This window comes from Penicillium cosmopolitanum (genome assembly GCF_028827165.1).
Source record: "Penicillium cosmopolitanum strain IBT 29677 chromosome Unknown utg000006l:49.0-5199605.0:1.0-5204138.0, whole genome shotgun sequence".
NCBI lineage: Eukaryota > Fungi > Ascomycota > Eurotiomycetes > Eurotiales > Aspergillaceae > Penicillium > Penicillium cosmopolitanum.
Genome location: NW_026622676.1, coordinates 4,445,828 through 4,466,992, shown reverse-complemented (window position 1 = coordinate 4,466,992; position 21,165 = coordinate 4,445,828). Strand labels below are relative to the sequence as shown.

Genomic DNA, 21,165 nt, shown 5'->3' with positions numbered 1-21,165 from the left:
CAAGGCAATCGAGTCGTGAATACTAGTATCATTTTGGTATCCCATCTCCGGGGTCATATGGGCGTTGTATTCAAATCATTCATACGGTCAATTTACTCGTAATAGTTATTAGTGCTAGTTAGTATTACAGTAGTAGTAGTAGTAGTAGCAGTAGTAGTAGTAAATCGGTCGTATTGGACATACTAGTATTACTACTAGTTGCCTCCAGAGTTCGTTCCATCGTCTCAAATGGATGTTTTGTTGGGGTTTATACTCTACTAGTAGTATTCCACCGTGGCAGTCCCGTGGCAGACCATACGGCCGTAAATAGCAGAACACTTGGCATCACCGATAGTCAGCTGCAAGTACAAGCCAAAAGAACAAGTGGCGCGCAAGCAGAATTCCAAGATCAGCATAAAAGGTGTGGAGCCCCGGGCGATCCGCAGTGTACAACAGAGTAGCATGATGCATACATAACACGGCCACAGTCTAACTACCAGCTAGGCAAAATGCAGTAGGCGAGTCGTAGGGAACTAACTAGAGCTGTAAGTGTAATTTATTTACCAATTTACTAATTTAGCAGCCTGGCTCACCCGACAGCAACCAACTCAGCCACCACGGCTCCATCGTGGCTGGGCAGCGGGGCATCTCTCTGCTATTAAAAACAATCCCCCCGCCCCGGTCTTTCTTTCCCCTCACAGAATTTCCTCTAACCATGTCGCATCAAGAGGATGACCTGGCCTATGGCCGCTATTATGAATCACAACGTGGCTCGGGTGGTGACAGCTCTCGTGGACTCAGCGACACCTTTAAGAAGCTGAAGGATACCTACAAGACTCACCAGAGTTCCGGCCAGAGCCAGGGCCAGCCCGGAAACCAGCCAGTAAGCCCCCACTCTCACTGTCAACGAGACCTTGTTTAACTCATAATCTAGCAATATTCCCAGAATCAAAACCAGAATCAACCCCCATACGGCTACAGTACCAACCAAGGCCAAAATACTGGCCAGTACCAGCAGCAACCGGAGTACCACGGCCAGAACCAGAACCAGAGCCAGAGCCAGAGCCAGAGCCAGAGCCAGAGCCAGAGCCAGGGTAACCAGTACCATGGACGGCCCCCAAAGGAAGACAAGATCGGAGGGTTCCTGGGGAAGATCCAGGGCGCAGTGACCGATCTGGGTACCGATATGGCACAGAAGCTGGGCAACACCATCGATCCTCAAGCTTATGCGCATTACGGCGCACCCAAGCCCACCGCTGAGCAACGCTTTGGAAGCTTTGCCCCACCCCGAGAGCGCAATGATGCCAAGTGGTACGTGGACGGCTGCAGTTATTTCTGGGCCGTCTCGAGGGCCTTGGAGAGTGCGCGAGAGTCTATTTGGATTCTTGACTGTAAGTGTCGACTTCCCCATTTGCAACCCCGACAAGTTTGTCTAATCGTGATACAGGGTGGCTTTCCCCCGAGCTTTACCTGAGAAGACCCCCCGCCAAGAATGAACAATACCGACTGGACCGAATGCTGCAAGCTGCGGCCCAGCGTGGTGTTCGCGTCAACATCATTGTATACAAGGAAGTCACTCAGGCCTTGACGCTTTCTTCCGCACACACAAAGCACACCCTGGAGAATCTGCATCCAAATATTGCAGTCTTTCGACACCCCGATCACTTGCCGGACCGTCAAGAGCTTGCCTCGTCAATCTCCAGTTCTTTCCAAAATATGTCTCTGGACTCTGCTAGTCTCGGGAAAATGTCCAAGGACGCTTTGAAGGGACTGTATGGTATGAACGATGACGTTATTCTCTACTGGGCCCACCATGAGAAGCTGTGTTTAATTGATGGCCAAACCGCTTTCATGGGCGGGCTGGACATGTGCTTCGGACGCTGGGACACCCACCAGCATGCCATTTCCGATGTTCACCCGGCCGATCTCAACGAGAACGTCTTCCCGGGCCAGGATTATAACAACTCGCGAGTTCTCGATTTCCAGGATGTATCTCACTGGGAGAGCAACCAACTCGATCGAAAGACTATGTCTAGAATGGGATGGTCTGATATTTCGGTGAGCCTGCACGGAGGCGTCGTTGAGGATCTGCGCCGACACTTCGTGGAGCGATGGAACTTTATCTACGACGCGAAGTATAAGGTTCGTCAACAGTCTCGATATGTCCGACTTGCCCTATATGGACGCCCCAACTCTACTGGTCCGCAGTCTGGCTCCGCGCCACCGCAGCAACAGCAGCAACAGACACAGGAGCAACAGAGTCCTTATCCATCTGGACAGGCCAGCCCACACGTCCAGCAGCCATCCTGGCAAGGCGGAGGCACTTCCACTTACCCACCTCCACCGGGCCAGGCGTCTTCTACTCCGCAGTCCCAACAACAACCCCAGAGCTCTGTGGCGTCTAACCAGTATCAAACTGGTAGTATACCAACCTACCCACCTCCCCCGGGTCAGTCCCAGCACAGCCAGGATCAGCAACAGCACTACAACACATCATCCCAACAGACTGGAAATGCTCCGACATATCCACCCCCGCCAGGTCAAGATTCACCCAGCCATCAACAACAGCCCCATAGTCCTGCTCCATCCTGGCAGTCCGCATCTGGAAATATCCCAAGCTACCCACCTCCACCAGGTCAGGCATCTGCTAGCCCGCAGCCGTACCAGCAGCAACAATCGTCCTCTACCCCTTCTTACCAACCATACCAGGCTGGTAGTACATCATCCTACCCATCTCACTCGACCGAGTTGCCAGCCAACACCTCCCAATCTCCGCCTGGTTACTCAAACCACTCTCCGAGTCAAGGTCATTCTCAATATACTTACACCGGGGATTCTTTCCCGCCGCCTCCCGCCGGTCCTCCCCCAAGCCAATCGCCAGCCAGCCAAAACTACCAGTCCCAGCCGCAGCAACAAAGCCAAGCACCATACTATGCGCCTCCGCCTACTCAATCTCCCAACTCGGCACAGCATTCCCAGTCACAGGGTCAAGCACCATACTATGCGCCACCACCGAGCCAGGAAGCCTCGCATTCAGGTACCCGTGGAATCAGCGATCACTATCAGGGCCAAGGAGGAGATCAGGAGCGAGGCTTTGCTCCGCGCCGCCTTCGTGAGGATATCACAAACTACGGAAACAATCTCCGGGGTCAGCTGGCCGGCCAAATCCACACTTATCAGGATCGTCTCACAACCTACGGCCGTCCCGCTTCGCAGAGTCGTGGCAACATGTCTTGCCAGATTGTGCGTAGCTGCGCCAAGTGGAGCAATGGAACTCCCGTTGAGCACTCTATCCAAAATGCGTACGCGGCTGTCATCAAAAACAGCGAGCACTTCGTTTACATCGAGAACCAATTCTTCATCACGGCAACCGGTGATCACCAGCACCCAGTGAAGAACACAATCGGAGCTGCAATTGTGGAGCGTATTCTGCGTGCCGCTCGCGCAGGCCAGAAGTATAAGATCATTGTTGTGATTCCTTCCATTCCATGCTTTGCTGGAGACTTGCGCGACGACGAGACCCTTGGAACTCGCGCTATCATGGAATTCCAATACAACTCGATCAACCGGGGCGGTAACAGTATCATGGAAATGATTGCCAAGGAAGGTTTCAATCCCATGGAGTACATCCGCTTCTACAACTTGCGCAACTACGATCGGATTAACAACGCTGGTCTGTTGGCTGCCGTGGAACAACAGAGCGGTGTTGAGTACGGACATGCTCAGAGACAGTATGATGTTAACACTGCCGGTCCCGGTGGTTATGCCCCAGGAGCTCCTGCTCATACCGCTACTCGCAGCGCCTTTGATACCAGCGCGCCCTTCCAGCAGTATCAACAAGCCGCGCATCAGGTCCAGGGCGCCAAGGGCTCCGGCTCCGGTCGTTGGGATAGTGTCAGCTCGTGCTATATGCTGAACGGGGAGGACGTCCGTAATGTGCCATGGGACGGCCACCCCGATGCTGAGATCGATGCATTCGTGAGCGAGGAGCTCTACGTGCATTCCAAGGTATGTTATCTAAACATGGAAAATATCAACTTTCAGTGCTAACAGGAGTGTAGGTGATGATTGCCGACGACCGACTGGTTATCTGTGGATCTGCCAACCTCAACGACCGCTCGCAGCTGGGTGACCATGATTCCGAGATTGCTGTGATCATTGAGGACTTTACCCCAGTACAGTCCAGCATGAACGGCAAGCCATGGACCGCCAGCCGCTTCGCCTCCTCTCTCCGTCGCGAGCTATTCCGCAAGCACTTGGGACTTTTGCCCGCCCAGGACTACCAGCGACCAGATGCGAACTTCGAACCCGTTGGAGTTCCCAACAACTTCGACTTCGATTGCCCCGAGAGCAGAATTGTCGCGGATCCGCTCGCTGACACCGTGCAAAGTATGTGGAACACCCGAGCGCGCACGAACACCGATGTCTTCCGCAAGGTCTTCCACGCCGTTCCGGATGATAGTGTGCGCAACTGGGCCACCTACAAGGAGTTCTATGAGTACTACTTCCATGGTGCAGACAAGCAAGCCGATGGTCAGGACATGGGCCGGCCAGCCCGGTTCCAGTGGGGGCATGTGGTGCGCGATGATTTCGCCCCTGGCGCAGAGGGAGCTAAGCAGGTCAAAGAGCTGCTAAGCCAGGTCAAGGGAACCCTAGTTGAGATGCCTTTGATGTTCTTGATTGAGGAGGATGTTGCGAAGTCAGGGTTGACTCTGAACGATCTGACCGAGCCCCTCTATACTTGAGGACACTGATGTCGATACGATTTTGCAATGATCTGTATTCCAATCTAAATTGAGCCTTAGTGATTTCATGTGAATTAATTTGATTCTAATCCCACATATTATTACTATTTTCCCGCTATCGTTTTGCCCCGGTAGATTCACTGTTGAGGGGGTTGTCAGCCTAAACCCTAACAACCAGCACCAAGAGCATTGTTCTTCCGAGAACAATATTAAGAACTCCACCTAACTACTAGTTTCCTCCCCCATTTCAAAGCATCTCCACTGTGGCGGCGAGCTTCTTTCAACTCAATGAATCTATCTCGATGTATCTTAATATTGTTCTTCATTCCACATATGTACCTTTCCACAAATTCATCCCAGCACTGTCAGGTGCCAACCTCGTGGCATGCCAATATGAAAGAAGCACAATTAACATCCCTCCTATTCTAGGTGTGATTTTACATCCACGTGCCTGCGTTTAATCATCTTCGAGACAATAAATCGACAAGTTGTGTGGTCTAGAGTGTCACCCCTGGACACCTGGTAGGTTGACGCCTGCTTTCACGTCAAGGGCAACAATATTAAGAAAACGCCACCAGGGGCTAGGACAATATCAGAGCCAGGTATCAGATCCCATGCAGCTCCGATTTTCAGCGCTCAGAACAATGAAATCTCCAACGGTCAACCCCGGCAGCCTCGAGTCCAATGCATAGAAGTCGAGGAAATCTAGCCTCGCAGCTTCGGCCAGCAAGTGTATAAATCCCCATCTCTGCCCGGCCCAACAGACTTCTTTTTCTATCATCCACAACCATCTCGATCGTCCCAATCATCTATCTTACTTCCAATCTTTCGCTTTTCACAAGCTCCAACCCATCCATCACTATGTCTCCCGCTCAGATTCAAAACTCCGCCGTCGTTAAGGGTATGGTCCATTCCAATTCCCTTCCTATTGCATCTTCCAAACCATTATTCCAATCTACTGACTGACCATTCCTCAATACAGCCTCCCCCGGTGCTGGCTGCGTTGTTATGTAAATAACTTCACATACCCACCACAGAATCCACCATGTCCACAACCCACCGCAATGACAGACCTGACTCGATGGTCTCGGCAATCATGAAGTCTTAAATTATTTTCCAAACAGCACCACGGAAACTCGGAAGAAACCAAAAAATCATCTTTCTCGAAAAACATGACCAGCATATTCGTTGTTTTCACATTATCCCGTCCAGTCATTCTTTCCCGGCAATCAAATCGGATCCCTTGCTTTCTCTCTCCTGTTCGCTGTCTGTGATTTCTCTCCGGATCAAGTCGACAATGAATCACTTTCACCTGCACCTACACCGAGGGAGACGCGACCCGGGTCTCGTTTGTCGATTTTTCTTAGGGCGTGTCGAGGGTGATTGGGGATGTATCAAGGAATCGGGGTTACGGTTACTATGTTCTTATTTTCACTGCACTTTTCGAGTTGGATGGCTCAAAAATAATTTCTCTCTCTCTCTTTTCTCTTGTTGAGGTGGTGTTGCTTTTCCCATGGCTTCTGGTTCTGGGTTATGGATATTTGTGTTCGATTCTGTTTTTATCTTTCTAGTTTTCGGACCTGCTGGTCGTGGCAGTTATTATGAATGTGACCGTTGCCCAAAAAGAATTCACTTTTTTCCTTGTAGTAGTAGCCCCTCTCAAGATGTGGCGCGAGCTTGTCAGAGTTCTTCATTGCGGAGGATACTATGGTAATGTTGCGAAGAGTGGGTGGCAGTGGAGCAGTAAAAAGAACGACCCTGCATTTTCCAAATGTACTCAGCACTAATTTGAACTCGTTGGTCAACTAAGATAACTAGTAGTGCTTGCACTTGTACAAGAAAAGGCAAAATGCCAGTGGATATGCATCCATGGATAGGCCAGTAGTAGCTATTCATAGGCTAAGACATGTTCTCTGCAGATTCGAACTAGGTTTCATACTCTTGGGTCTAGTGTGGACAAGAAAATAAAAGGTAGACACACTAGTATGTTCAATGTTTCTGAGCCAAATTTACAAGGAAATCTACACACAACTCACATCACCATCTATCCATACAAGACATAATGTGTGTAATGGACCTAGTTCCAGCTTTCCGTCTCTTTGAGTATCTCCACCAGTCTCGTTTCCTCCGTCTCCGAGTAATCTCTGAGGTCTCCATCATCAGTACCAAATGATTCAGCAACAACATCCTCGATCTGGTCCAAGATAAGTCCGATCAACCCAACAGATCTGTCGTTGCCAACCTGGCACATTTCTTCGCCGACCGCAGCCTCGATGAGGCCATCGCCTCCTTTGGAAGTGAGATCGGACTCGAAGGAACGGAAGATTTCTCGTAGGGGTTTCAGGACCTGGCTACGGAAGAACCTCGCTGTCTTTTCGAGGTGCAGGTGACTTCGGAGTGATGGCGAGGAGAGGAGTAGGTAGTAGAGGTTCAATGCAGAGTGAAGGGCTGGGCCATCAGTCTGGGTAAGGCGGGTCCAGTTTTGGACAAGATCCGGGGTTGACGATGCTGTCTTGACGGTGCGGAAAAGCAGAGGGAACAGGACCGAGAAGTATAGTGGATCACGGAATAGGGACTCTGTTGATTCAGGTGGCGCATCAAGAACTTCATTCCTTAGCCAAGTGACTGCGCTGTCTCGGGCGGAGTTTAGGCGGTCATTCTCCAAGACTGTCCGAATGAGCTTGAATCGGGTGAGTTGTGATGGATGGCTGTGTACAATTGCATTTGGAATTTGGCGAACAATTCCGTGGCTTTGACGGGCGGTACAAGCCGTCAGTAATATGACGAAATCTTTAAATTCGGTCTCATTAGATGGGGACGGGATTTCTTGTATCGTCGAATGAACGGTCAGCGCCAACAGCGAATCAAGCAGAGCTTGTGGTTGACCAAAGGCCACCTCATCGAGGCTATCCTGGCCCCCAACGAAATTAGAAAATATTTCGGCGAGATCAGGGAAGACTGGGAGAGCCGGAATTGGCTGTCCAGATGCGAAAACGTGGGCGCCAGCCGTCCGTGCTGCCAGCAGTAAAAGAGAGCCATGGCGTTCCAGTGGGATCTGATCGGGGGTGGCGGGAGGTTCTTCGAAGTCGAGTGGGGGTGGCTGGTCTGCTGCCGACCGTGAAACAATCGACAAAAGATCGTTGTTCTCGATTCCAACGTCCCGTGAGAGCGCCTTCATAGAGACAATTTAGTTCAATTCTTCATCCTGTCGGGTATTTTTGTCTCAACTTACCACAATTTTGCCCATAATCATGTCTCGCTCTTTAAGATCCTTGTTGCTAGTGTACGCATCCAGCTGCGATTGCTCGGGCAAACGCAGGTTTGGGTTCAGATCCTCCTGTATGCGAACAGTCCAAGACAGTCCAGGGTCCAACGGACCGGAAAAGCTCAAGAGATAAGACTTGAGTAGCTCGATCAGACCGAATTGGATGAACTTCCGCACGAGCTGTGTTTCGTTATCGGCCTCGGGGGATGGGGAATGGGCTTCAGCCTCCGGGTCTGGAGCTGAGGCAGCGGCGGTTCGTAGTACGCTTGACTGACTCTGGGTTCGTGGAGGCGGAGCAGGTCGTTTGCTGGGAGATACGTCGCGAAGGAACTCGAGCAAGGCTAGGGTAGTCTCGTCGGAGGGCATGGCCTCGTAGGCTTCCAATGCGGCCTGGAGAGAGGTTGCAATGAATCGACTGGGGGTTTTCGTTTTAATGCGGTTGTGCAGAACCGACAGCATGGCGAGGAGACAATTGAACTGGAGAATGTGCGACGGAAGAGGCTTGCCCGAATCGCTTTTCTCTTCGGCGAGTTCGTCGTCGCCATCTTCTGGTTGAAGATGTTCGAGAGCTTCCGCCACACGTAGAATCACCTCTCGTGGGTTACCGAGTCGAGCGACATCCTGAAGGCATTCGGTAGATGCGGGGAGCATAGGGAGAAGCAGTTTGACGAGGTCCCAACCGATGTTGGTGGTAAGACGCTCATCTTGCAGAAGTTGGTGCAATAGTGGCAGGCGCTCAGGAGTCAACTGGTACTCTAGTAAAGTGAGGTAGGTCAAATAGTCAGTGGCCGGTGGCAGGGCCTGAACAAGTGGATCATTGGCATCCATGATGGTTGATAACACGAGTCGTTGACAGAGGAGCAATTGAGTCGCGCGGATGGCGGGGAAGATTGGGTGACATCACTGGGTACGGCAGCCAGCCAATAGCCGCCAGTGGGCAATATTATGTACTGTACTATGTATGTATAGAATTACCCCACCACCTCGTTGCCTACACGTGTAGGTACTAGCTACTAAGCATGTGTAGGTAATAGCTACTCCGAACGCGTAGGTAATGGCCACTGAGCACGATTTCTGTACATACAAAAAGCTAGTGGGCGATGGCTACTGAGTATTACTCGTACGAGTATGTTAAAGTACTGTAGTACACCTCCGGGTTCCCCGCAGATAAGCATCTCCCATTGGTCAAAATATCTGATCTAGTCCTATCTTGGAAGGGATCCGCTTAATTCTGACCAATAACATAAGGAATAAGGAATTACATAATTATTGCACTACTGGCGGCTATGGACTGCCGTAGCTGGGTCAGCACAGCCCCATTGTCAACCACATTGTCAACCACATTGTCAACCACATTGCTGCACAAAGAAACTCAATTAAGGTTGTTCCAGTAAATATTCGGCCTTTTTTATCGGAAATGATCATTATGTTCCTATTTCTGTATTTCTACTCATAGAAAGGCTGCGATACTGGCAGTCTATGATAAACTGACCCACACTCGGCCATCTTCTGCTCATACTCCTCTCGTGATAAAGACAGCAATTCCCTGTGTTCCTCTCGTGTGAGCGTCCTTGCGTCATCTTGGATGTTCTCTTCCACCGCAAGCATTGCAAGTCGTCTCACAACCTCGTGGGTGCCGGCGCTCCGAGTAATCTCAATATCGGTGTCCCCGTTGGTCTCGAGAGTGAAAAACATAATACTGGGCTCCTGGGTAAAGCTAGGCTTATCAAGTATCACTGTAAAATAATAATGAGGAAATGGGCGAAAACAGATGTCATGCCGACCCATAGGCAGCGTTCGTATACGCGTTTCCGGGCCTGGGGCTGTCTCAAATTCATGGGAGGCGCCAATATCAAGTCCGTCCGGTGGTGCTGAAAGAAAATATGATAAAGAAGAAGAGTCGGGGATCCTAAATTCGAAGCGAACTATTTTGGAGACAGTAGGCTTGAATATAGAGAGATGCAAGATAATGCTGGCGGTGAATTTGCGGGCCGTCGCTTCCAGGAAAGTGGTCCTTTCTTGCTCAATGTCTGCAAGAAAGGGCACGTATATCACATATTGAAGATCACATTCCTCATCTGTAGTTCGCACAGTAACATCAATCATTTCAGGATTGACGGCAATTCCCCACTCTGCAAAGGTGCGAAGCTTAGTTGGTGAACTGCTTAGCCTTTTTATCATTGGGAGCTTCTTTAGCGCAGATGGAAGGCTGCGATCGAAGCTAATCCATAGGGGGCCTGGGCCATGGTCATTGTCACGAAAATAGCCCTGGAGATAGCTCCTGGATATGAGAAGAAAACAGAATCCGGACATAAACTGATCATCGCAGCCATTTCGCATTGTAGGGATCAAAGGGGGGGGAGAATTGTGTCTTTTTCGTCTCCTCACTGCTCAGCATGAAGACGCTTTCGGTATGCGACCTCGTAGCGCTGGTGCTCCACGCAGGACAGAGCATCGGATAGGTTGTATGAGTAAATTTCGAGAAAGGGAAACCGCCGGGATTCGGAGAAGAAATAACCATATAGCTGGCAAAAATTCTCTGGCTGGATAGGGAGGGTGCTGTATATCTAGAGTCGATACCCCTCGTTCTCCTCCGGTTGATAGAACTGCCTGCCCCAGCAAACGAATTTTGCCAGAATGACCTTGTTACCCTTGTGGTCAAGATATTCTCGTTGAAGCCATCGAAAGGGCTCTTCATTCGAATCGCGTGCAGTCTGCGATGTTCTCGCCATGAAATGGGTGTTTGCTTTGAGGAAGTTCAAGTGATGGGCGTGGGTGCGGGTAGCGGGGCCGACCCTAGGCATCACCGGGCCTAGCCCGATGATGGCTGAAACAAAGTATACAAGATGATTTACAGTACAGTTGCGTTGCAAAAGTTTGAAACCCCATGTTGACTATTCTTGTCTTCGCCTTCCAATGGCGAACTAGTAGCTACCTGAGATGGAAAAGCTAGGCCAATCTATTCCATCCTAGGTAGCTACTAGTTTCCCATTAGTAGGCGGTAAATCATGGTGGGCAATATGGGGTTTCAAACTATTGCAACACCACTGTAGTTATACGTAGTATTGATATATTCATCGAACCACAAGTATCTGTATAATAAAAACATATATACATCGAGATAGATAAAGACCCTCTATAATTACTAGCGTGGCGATAGATTGATGCACACTATACTCCGCACTGATCCGAGGCACCAACCACGGTTTGTTCTTGGGACCTCCCGCACCAAGTTCGGGTTTGGAACAGGCACAGGCACAGGAACGGGCAGAAATTATCATTAAATATAACCACCGTTGTTTCTCAATTTTCAGTCTTCTCCCAAAACCGGTTTCTGATATAGGACTCCCTTGGCCCGGACTGGTTCTCATTATTAATGCGAATATCGAATTGCCAAGTTGGGGATAGGGCTGAATATGAACTACAGTAGTTTTCGACTCCTCAACCCTGCCGACCGTTCCGATCCTTTCTTCGGATTCCCTTTTTCGGGGTTTTCGGCCCGTGGCCTGGTGCAGTCTTCAAATTTCAAGCTTGCTACCATGATGGCATTACTATACTTAGTAGTCTATTCTCTCCTAAAGCTACTCACTTGCACTTTCTCCCAATGCCCACGGAGTATATCCTCTCCCCTAGCCTTCCCTTTTACTACTTTCGTCTTAATACATTCCATCTCCTCTCGCAAATACAACCTGAATATATCCGTCTATATCCGCAGCTTCCGATCAGTTGACTTTAGGGCTGAGGTCAATTTCATTTGCGCCTGACCCTCACTTGGGGAAACCGCTACCGGGTGACTTCTTGCCCAGCCACTTTCCCTTTCTTCTCATTATACTAATACCAAAGAGAGGAAAGAGACCATCAGACGAAAACTATACCGAGTACCCTCATCTACCTCCTCGCCTCCTCTCCACCTTTCGTCTTAGGATCGGCGATAGATCGACGCCATGGCTACAATGACAACCACAACCAAGATACAAACGTGCTATACTTCGACGACCACGAACGTCTCACATGCACCAACGGCCATGGATGAGCTTCTCACCAGGTACTCCTCGTCCATGACCAATGCCTCAAATACGTTGCGCAAGAAAGGTCGGAGCCCATTCCAACGAGTGGCTGATCGCGTCCGCCTCGAGTACTATCGATACGAAGTCACTTTTGGTCTCTATGTCATGACTCCGACTGAGAAGTGTGTCGCTAATACCTTTGTGCTGATCGTCTTGTCACTCTTACTGTGGGCGCTATTGCTATACTTCCCGATCCTGCTCTTCCACAAGCTCACCCGTGCGGTATGGCTGGTGACAGGCCACAGCGACGAGGCCAGCGCCACATTAAGGATGATAGACATGCATGGAAATACGATTTCGACCACCTCCGTCGCCGAGATCATCCTACCTTCGTGGTCACGGTGAAAGATTCCCCTCGGCCGTTTCTCGGAGGACTCCATTTGGACAACGTATATACTACGTGACCCATGGCTGCTTCATGCTGAGGCGGAACTTCTTCGATGAAATGCAATTCCCCTTGTTGATTGGCAAGCAACTATGCACCATACAGAGAGTCGAATTGCAAATCCCGGTTGGTCTTCTACGTGGAATTGTTCTCCTTACCTTTGTCTTTCTTCTTGTTCGCGCCCTAGCAGCATTGTGCCACATTTTTCTCCCTCTCTTTTTCTTGGCGCTGTGGGAGTATTCGGAGAAGATACCACATTCGTTTCAGTGATCGAACTCACCTGATGACCTACACCGGGGACCCTTGCGGCCGATGACACAAATACGAGCACACGAACCAAGCCAATCTGCCACGTCTCGGGGTACCAGGATACCTGGATACCCAGAGGGGATGTTTGGGTGTTTGCGGTGGGAACATGGCCTTGTGGATCATATTGCTACCCATTCTAATAGTTAATGTCAACTCAGAACAACCGGTTTACACTTACCAAGACATTCAGGCATTCTCTGTAAAATCCAGCCTCAGACGGTTGGGCACCTCCACTGCGAATTTTAGCGGCCTGTTGATCGCCCCGTGGCTTGGCGCTGCGGCTGAGTCGGAGTACTCATAGTTAAGTACTTCGGGCGGTGAGACAGCGTCAATTGATCAATTGACCCTGATTCTTCATGAAATAAAGAAAATTATAGAATATGATAATAGAAAAATAATAGTGATGATAATCATAATAATTACCATCATTATAATGAGGGATGCAAGTAAATTCAAGTCAATTCAAAGCACCTGGGCGTTTGTGCATCAACAGACTCCGCCAAAACACACGCACTCGCCGCGCGGCTGCGTTGATGATCCGCCCCAAAAATAACTTCCCCAAATATGACTGCCTGGCTCTTTCTTTCTTCCTATATTCTGCCTTCTCGACCCTCCTCATCTTCCATTCAACCATCATTTTCCGCGCTTTCGCCCTTTCGATCGCTAATAGGGCCTAATTCTTTCGCTTTCGCTTTCACTTTCACTTTCCAACCTTCTTTTTGGCGATTTGACGATTCAACGACCCCCGGGCTGTCCGACCATCCCCTGTTCACGTTCACGGCCTCGGCTCGCCCACCATGGCTTCCAACGACTACTACCACTCGAACATTCCCAGTCCCCCTGCTTACGAGCATGCTGCCCCGGGGTGAGCGCGCCAGGGAGAGCCACCCCAGCTGCTGGCGCGACCGCCGCGGCTCCTGGCCTTGGCTACTCTAGCTACAACCAGTCCCATCATGATGACCCATCCATCCCCTATCACAACCGCGAGAGCCAACATTCGATTGCCTCCGATGGAAATCCATATTACTCGGCTGGGGCAGTACCAGATGGCGACCACTACTCAGAGAACATCCCACTCAAGTCGCAAACACAATTCGGCAACAACCCCGAATGGCAGCACCAACAAACTCAGCACAACCCCTATCCACCCTCCCCCGGCGCGGTGGAAAACCTCAGTAGAGGGCGTCATGACCCCCGTCAGCAGAAGCGCGGGTTTTTCAAGAAGAAGCCCGCTTGGGCAACATGGATTTTGACATTGGCGATGATTATAACCTTCATCATCGAACTGGTGAAAACTGGTGAGTTGCGCCTGTTCGATCAAGAAACCTGGGGATTGAAATTAGACTAACCTCGTCTTTACCTATAGCACAAATGACCGGTTCTCCAATCACCAAGCCCGCAAACAATCCATTCTTAGGTCCCTCCGCCTACATGCAGATCTATATGGGCGCTCGATTCACCCCATGCATGAAGAGTACCCCGGGTATTCAAGATCTGGGCGAGTCTGTCACATTCCTTTGCCCGAACTCTACAACAACCGATGCGAAAGACGAAATATGCACTCTCTCTGAGCTTTGCGGTTTTGGCGGCGTCCCCAACCCGGGTAAAGGCGTCACCCTGGATACAAATCCATCACCAAACCAATGGTTCCGCTTCATCCTTCCGATCTTCTTGCACGGCGGATTTATTCATATCGCAATCAATCTCTTCGCCCAGATGTTTATCTGCACAGATATGGAACGCTTAATCGGATTTTGGCGTTTCACATTGGCCTATTTTGCCAGTGGTATTTTCGGCTATGTGCTCGGTGGAAACTACGCTTCTCAGACTGAGCCTAGTGTTGGCTGCTCGGGTGCCCTGTTCGGAATCATGGCTCTGTTCCTACTGGATCTTCTGTACGACTGGCCGAATCGTGAATCCCGATGGGTGGAATTGATTGTCATGATTCTCGGCATCGCTGTTTCGTTCGTGCTCGGCCTACTCCCCGATTTGGATAACTTTTCCCATATCGGTGGATTTGTCATGGGACTGGCGATTGGTCTTTGCATCATGCGCTCTCCCAATGCGCTACGCGAACGAATCGGCCTTGCGCGCCAACCATATGTTGCGATGAGCGGTGGTGCAGCCCAGCCTTCGGAAGACAACCGTAAAACAACGTCATTCATGGACTTTTTCAAGGGCCGTGGAGGCATGGTCTCTTCGTCAAGCGATGAGAACACATCCAAGAAGAATCCTCTCAACTTCTTCAAGGGCCGAAAGCCCCTCTGGTGGGCCTGGTGGCTGATCCGAGCTGGTGCTCTGGTCGCCGTCCTGATCGGATTCATCATGTTGATCATCGACTTCTATAGATACCCCAAATCTAACTGCTCCTGGTGCTACCGCTTGAGTTGCTTGGTAAGTCGAAGTTATCTCCGTTTTATGTTCTGCACCTGCTAACAAATATCTGCGATTAGCCCGTCAATGGTTGGTGTGACCAGGCTCTTACCACAACCACCACGAGCAAGACATCATCCTAGAGAGGCCATTCCTTGTCTTTTCACTCCTTTGCCCCATTCATACGTGGCGTTGCTGTTGGTTGGATAAGCCAATGCGTTTCATGAAATATCTGTAAATAAAATCAGGCGTGCGTGTGCACTGTCCTTATTATCATCCCAGACTGCACTGTCTTGAATATATCATCATATCCTAGGGCTCAAGTGTCAGTCACTAGGTGGAATAGATAGCTTCTCTAATTTACAAAGATACCCAGCGCTATATCAATTAGTTCAAGCAGCAATTCCGTTGGTGTATTCATTAGACTAAATCTACGCAATGAAATAACTAATAAGTATATCTTCGAAGGTCCTCTATCACCATATAGAGTACTTTTGCTCTTCCAAGATTGATCTCCGTATACTCCACCTTACGAGGCTCGGCGTGGCTGAGGTGGCTGAGTCAGGCCCGCTTACGACGCCGCTGAAGCCGGACCCCGATGTGCAGGTGCAACGCCTCAGCTCTCTCCCCGATCAATATACACCCCTCGATGCCCATCGCCCACCCTTCGCTTGAGTGAGCAAGCATCAGTTATGGCCACCTTGGCCTCATCACCCCCGACCTCGCCGACATGGCCGAAGCGGCGCCCTCGCGCCTGGGCACTCCGCTGTGAACGCTACTGCTGCGCCGCGGCCAGCTGCTTTCCTCTCTTTTTCGTCTACGGCCTTACAACCTGGGCCGTCTATGTCGAGGCCAGTATCGGCTTCAAGGAGTCACGGAGTGATTGGCTTGGTACGGACAACCCTCGGCCGTTACTTGGATGCCTAGTGGGCTTGCGTGCGGAAGTACAATTAACTAACAGCATGGCTCGGCTTCGCAGGTCTTCCTAGTACTATACTCGGTGTCTTCTTTTACTGCATGCTTAATGCATCATATACCGTCGCCGTTTTCACAGATCCCGGTTCGCCACAATCGACCCGTCGCGGAAATGGCCGCGGCCAATACAGCGCCTTGCCTGTGGCCGAGACCCCCGAGTTCACTTCTTACACTGTCAGTTCGACCGGCGGATCGCGATACTGCAAAAAATGCATGTGCCCGAAACCAGATCGTGCACACCACTGCTCAACATGCAAACGCTGCGTCCTGAAGATGGACCACCACTGCCCCTGGCTGGCAACCTGCGTCGGACTACATAACTACAAGGCATTCCTCTTATTCTTGATATATACATCCTTGTTCTGCTGGGTTTGCTTCGCTGCATCGTCCATATGGGTTTGGACGGAAATTCTCAACGACACCCGCTACATGGACACATACCTCCCCGTGAATGTGGTTCTATTGGCGATTCTGGGCGGCATTATCGGCCTTGTCCTATCAGGATTTACGGCATGGCATATCAGTTTAGCTGTCAGGGGCGTGACGACTATTGAATGCCTCGAAAAGACACGATACGTTTCACCGCTGCGCAAAGCGCTTGAGCGACAGCACTTCGACCCAGGATCCAACGGCCACGGCGCTGGTCACGATGAAGAGAGCTTAACGCAACGACTACAAGGATACGGGAATCAGATTATCGATGCCCACGCGAACGCCATTCCCGGCGTAACCCGAGCTGAAGAAGGCGAAGAACGTCTCTCCCCGGCACCCTATGGACCAGGCCAGGGTCCGACTCTTGGATCCGCAAGCAACAACCTCACTCCCGCCCAGCAAGCGCTTACCCGGTCATATGCGGAGAATGAGCGACAACGCGAGCACGAGCGATACCAACAATATTTGAATGATGAAGATAGTGAGAAGATGCCCAACGCATTTGATCTCGGCTGGCGCCGCAACCTCCTCCACCTTTTCGGCGAGCGTACACTTTACTGGTTTGTTCCAGTCTGCAATACAACCGGCGATGGGTGGCGCTGGGAGCCGAGCCAACGTTTTCTTGAGTCCCGCGATCGGCTGCGTGACGATCGCGAACAGGCCGCCTCCGAAGAGCAGCAGTATTATCGGGATCTATACCAGCGCAACTCGGATAATGGCCGCAGCTGGATCGGCGGTGCCGGCAACGGCGCCAGCGCCAGCGCCGCTCAGCCAAGTTGGACCCCCAATCGCGGGCGACAGGATATTCCCGAACGTCCCCCGACTAGTGTGTCGATGCAAACGCTCGCGCCTGCGTCACCACGACCTCGGCCTGGAGACAGCGACTTTGAAGAAGAAGTCGAGGGGAATGGATTGCTGAATCCTGAGGATACAGGGCGTCGAACACGCAATAGGGAAACGGATGAATGGCGTGATTGGGATTGAACAGGGACATTCCATCTATATGTATTTGCATCATTGGTCGGCGTTCAGATTAAGCGGTCGGCCTAAAGGCCAAGTTGGCATTTTCCCCCCCATGTATGACTAGCATGCGTGTACATTGTGGATCTCGGATCTCGAGCTTACCTTGCTCGTATTTATTAACTTTCTTTTTGATCCTTTGCCTGTTCCTTTCATCTTTCCCTCTCCTAGTGCTTCTCTGTATCCCATCCAATATACATCTGGTAGACTGGACCGCTGCATAAACACTGTCATCATCAATCCCATCCCATCTGATTACTCCGCATTTGACCGGATCTAATCTCGACTCCACCTGCCGTCTCCCTCCAACTCTCCTCCAACCTTCAACAATCCCCAAGCAACAACCGCGGGGCAACCAACGAGAAAAAGAGAGAGAGAAAGGGCCACATACATACACCCCAGCCAACATACATATACAAAATGACCTCTCCCTCAACCCGCCGCCTCCTCAAAGAATCAACAGACCTCCACAAGCACCCAAGTCCCTACTTCACCGCCTCACCAGTCGACGACACCAACCTCCACGACTGGCACTTCACCCTAGTCGGACCACCCAGTCCAACCCCTTACGCAAAAGGCCTTTATCACGGCCGAATCACATTCCCAGCCGCATACCCGCTCCGACCACCTTCATTCCGCTTCCTGACACCCTCCGCGCGCTTCGAGGTAAACCGCGAAATATGCCTCAGCATCTCGGGCCACCATGAAGAAACCTGGCAACCGGCATGGGGGGTCCGGACTGCGCTTCTGGCTATTCGGAGCGAGATCTTCAGCGGCGAGAGTAAAGGACAGGTTGGTGGGATGGAGGGAAGTGAGGAACTTCGACGCGAGTATGCGGGTTTGTCGCGGGGGTGGGTTTGTCGTGAGTGTGGGGGGGTCGAATGAGGTGCGCATGAGGGAGTTTTGGGAGCTTTGTAGGGAGGTCGGTGTTAAGGTTGATGTTGAGGGTGTTGAGGGTGGTGATGGTGATGGGGAGGGGCAGGATGAAGAGAAGGATGGGCAAGAAAAAGAGACAGAGTCGCAGCAGGAGCGTCACGATCTTCATGACTCTTCAGCTGCTCCTATTCCTGAATCCGTGCCTGTGTCTGCACCCAAACCAGAGATTCCTACACCTACGGATCCCGTCACATCTCCTCGACCCTCGGTGTCAGACCCGGCATCTCCGTCTGTTCAGAGATCAACATCGGTGTCGACGCCGAGGACGAGATCAGCGGTCCCGAACTCCCCACCTGCGTCTACACAGCTTGATACTCGCCCTCGGCTTGTACCTGCGCCTACTTCTCCGGCCAATAGCCCTTGGCTAGATCGTGCTATCATTTGCGTGGTTGTCGCGTTGGTGATTTTGGTCCTTCGACGAACCATCGACGTTGACGATCTATAACGATGAATGGGTTTAAAAGCCATTCAGATGTTCCTGCGTTGAAGCCGATACGTCATGATATGCTTAAGGTTGTTTCATTTATGGGCAAATTTTGTACTTGTGGCTGCTCGTCTACGAAGCACCTTTACAGATAGAGCCGGTCCGGAGGAGTGACTATGCATCGATTTTGTTCCCTAGATACCCGCTCGGCGTTTGGTATAGCCTTTTTTTACTTGGGGTTTATGTTTCCTTTTAAATACGAATACCAGTGGATAGGTAGATATTGAATATTAGAAATCTTCATTGACATTTGCAATGTACTAGCTAAAATAAATAAAATAGCATGACCGTGCAACATCGTCATGAAAGTACCATCCACCACCACTCCTGTACTTTCCATCTCTTCTCCAATCCAATTTCCTCCCCATGTACAACACCGATATCTGTCAACCAACCAAGCATCGCCTCAATCTCCCAGGGCGCCATCGCCGGCTTGATCATGCTACTAATACCCTTCGCCGAGAGACCTTCCCGCAGCACCAAGCATCCCAATACAGAGGCAAGCCCCATCTCCCACAGCGGCTCCACGAGATGTCCATTGAGATCCATCCAAAGAGGTATCTTCTGCGGGACGCCAGGCTCAGGCGGAGACAATGCTGGGGGCATGGTGCTAGTAACACGCTCGTGGATAGGATTGCCGTAGACATAGGAATCAGTTGGTTTGACATCAACCGCAAAGCGAAGTTTTGTTTTGTCCATTTGCCGTGTGAGATACCCATCATCTACAAGACCGAATTTATCGCGCGGGGCTCCGCGGGGGAAGATTTTGACATGACCGTTGGCGAAGAGATTGATCGTAGCCAGGATATGGCCGTCTTCGGCGTTATATTGAATCTCGGCGGTGCCCTCGTCTCGCATCTTCGGGTCAAGTGTCGATGTCTTGAATGTTGTGGCTTGTTTGAGAATGCCACATTCGATCAGACGTCTGCGGTTCAGCTGTTGGAGGAGATGGTCGGTGATATCGTAATTGCGACCCGGTGCCACACGGCCGCGATTATTCTGGCCGATAACGCGATTTTTCACCAAGGACTCCACCGCTGACTGAATACGTTTCTCGCCAAATCGCTCGAGGATTGTGTTGGACTTGGCTGGGTCGTAGGTATCTTCTGGCGTGACGATATTGGCTCGAACAAATGACTTGGTAACCTCTTCCCGTTTCAACTCTTGTTGTCGATGGCTGTCCTGCTTGGCCTTTCCGTCGCCATCTAGCATCACGGCAAATGGAGTCTGGGCCATTACTCCACGTCTGTAATTGAGAGTCATTCCCACCGTGGTTGTGAAAATCTCATCGGCGTTAGGAACGGGCTCTTCGCGGAGTGCGAAAATGTCATCGAATTGTTTACGGGTTGCGGGGAGAGAAGGTGCTCGCTCGGATGTTGAAACTTCCAGCTGGAAGTTTGCCCATTCGATCAAAGCTGGCCAGGCGTAGCTATCCAAATTTGTATAATCGATTGCGGGAACCTGGTCATTAGCATATGCCTCCAAGAATCTATCTTGGAAATCGTTTTGCATCTTCATAATCTGCAAACGGTTTCGGTTCAGCACATTCCGCGCCCTCTCGACCAAGGACGGTGCATCATGTCCAGGGAAACAAGCCGCCACCAGATCCCAGTCAACATGCCGTGCTTCCGTTCCACCTGTCAAAACACGTACTGCAACGATAGCGAGCATGATTTTCCGAAGCAGAGCTTCGGGGATTGGTTGGAAGGTACGTCGTTTGGCAGGTCGAGGTGTAGCTGGCAGCGTTGGCTGGAATCTTGCGCGAGCCGGAGTGGACGTATCGACCTTTTCTAATCGTCGTTCCTGGTGATCTTTCTGCTTCCTGCCGCGTCTTCTAGTCTTCATTGGTATCGGCAGCGGTAGGGGTGCTGGTTCAGGTTCATCGACATCAAAGCGAATCCGACCGTCGATGGGAGCCCCATAGAAACTGTTCCTAACAGTCTGCGAGATATACGTTTCATCAGGAAGCGCAGCATCGAGTAGATCCTCGTGGCCGATCTCCCACCTCGCAATTTTATCACTCGTGCGGTGGAAGTCCTGGTGATCCGGGTTCGCAGTGGCAAGTTGAGAAAGCTTACGGACAGGGTCCGGGATGGTGGCAAGCCTCCTTGGAAGTATCCTTCGCATTCGGCCCGCGATACCTTGAGAAGCAAAAGTGCCACTGCTGGGGTGGAACGTCTGTTGCGGGTTCATGA

The 21,165-nt window shown here is 51.0% G+C and overlaps 8 protein-coding genes across 8 annotated transcripts; 5 read left to right on the top strand and 3 right to left on the bottom strand.

The window, feature by feature from the left end:
* Positions 1–694: 694 nt before the first annotated feature.
* Positions 695–4,724, top strand: pld2 (putative phospholipase D (PLD); the record flags this gene model as incomplete). Its single annotated transcript, XM_056630832.1, has 4 exons — positions 695–862; positions 914–1,370; positions 1,427–3,987; positions 4,041–4,724. The coding sequence occupies 4 exons, from the start codon at positions 695–697 to the stop codon at positions 4,722–4,724; spliced, it is 3,870 nt and encodes a 1,289-aa protein (XP_056490134.1).
* Positions 4,725–6,801: 2,077 nt separating this feature from the next.
* Positions 6,802–8,817, bottom strand: N7509_006194 (uncharacterized protein; the record flags this gene model as incomplete). The annotated part of the gene is made up of 2 exons (XM_056630831.1): positions 6,802–7,896; positions 7,957–8,817. The coding sequence occupies 2 exons, from the start codon at positions 8,815–8,817 to the stop codon at positions 6,802–6,804; spliced, it is 1,956 nt and encodes a 651-aa protein (XP_056490133.1).
* Positions 8,818–9,435: 618 nt separating this feature from the next.
* On the bottom strand, positions 9,436–10,329 carry N7509_006193 (uncharacterized protein; the record flags this gene model as incomplete). Its single annotated transcript, XM_056630830.1, has 1 exon — positions 9,436–10,329. One exon carries the CDS (start codon positions 10,327–10,329, stop codon positions 9,436–9,438), a length of 894 nt encoding a protein of 297 aa, XP_056490132.1.
* Positions 10,330–11,933: 1,604 nt separating this feature from the next.
* Positions 11,934–12,401, top strand: N7509_006192 (serine palmitoyltransferase small subunit family protein; the record flags this gene model as incomplete). Its single annotated transcript, XM_056630829.1, has 1 exon — positions 11,934–12,401. The coding sequence occupies one exon, from the start codon at positions 11,934–11,936 to the stop codon at positions 12,399–12,401; it is 468 nt and encodes a 155-aa protein (XP_056490131.1).
* A 1,146-nt stretch (positions 12,402–13,547) lies between these two features.
* N7509_006191 (rhomboid family membrane protein) lies at positions 13,548–15,266 on the top strand (the record flags this gene model as incomplete). The annotated part of the gene is made up of 4 exons (XM_056630828.1): positions 13,548–13,615; positions 13,687–14,048; positions 14,117–15,144; positions 15,204–15,266. 4 exons carry the CDS (start codon positions 13,548–13,550, stop codon positions 15,264–15,266), a joined length of 1,521 nt encoding a protein of 506 aa, XP_056490130.1.
* A 549-nt stretch (positions 15,267–15,815) lies between these two features.
* On the top strand, positions 15,816–17,514 carry N7509_006190 (DHHC family palmitoyltransferase; the record flags this gene model as incomplete). Its single annotated transcript, XM_056630827.1, has 2 exons — positions 15,816–16,014; positions 16,085–17,514. The coding sequence occupies 2 exons, from the start codon at positions 15,816–15,818 to the stop codon at positions 17,512–17,514; spliced, it is 1,629 nt and encodes a 542-aa protein (XP_056490129.1).
* A 456-nt stretch (positions 17,515–17,970) lies between these two features.
* N7509_006189 (ubiquitin-conjugating enzyme E2) lies at positions 17,971–18,931 on the top strand (the record flags this gene model as incomplete). Its single annotated transcript, XM_056630826.1, has 2 exons — positions 17,971–18,401; positions 18,469–18,931. 2 exons carry the CDS (start codon positions 17,971–17,973, stop codon positions 18,929–18,931), a joined length of 894 nt encoding a protein of 297 aa, XP_056490128.1.
* A 339-nt stretch (positions 18,932–19,270) lies between these two features.
* Positions 19,271–21,163, bottom strand: N7509_006188 (uncharacterized protein; the record flags this gene model as incomplete). Its single annotated transcript, XM_056630825.1, has 1 exon — positions 19,271–21,163. The coding sequence occupies one exon, from the start codon at positions 21,161–21,163 to the stop codon at positions 19,271–19,273; it is 1,893 nt and encodes a 630-aa protein (XP_056490127.1).
* Positions 21,164–21,165: the final 2 nt, after the last annotated feature.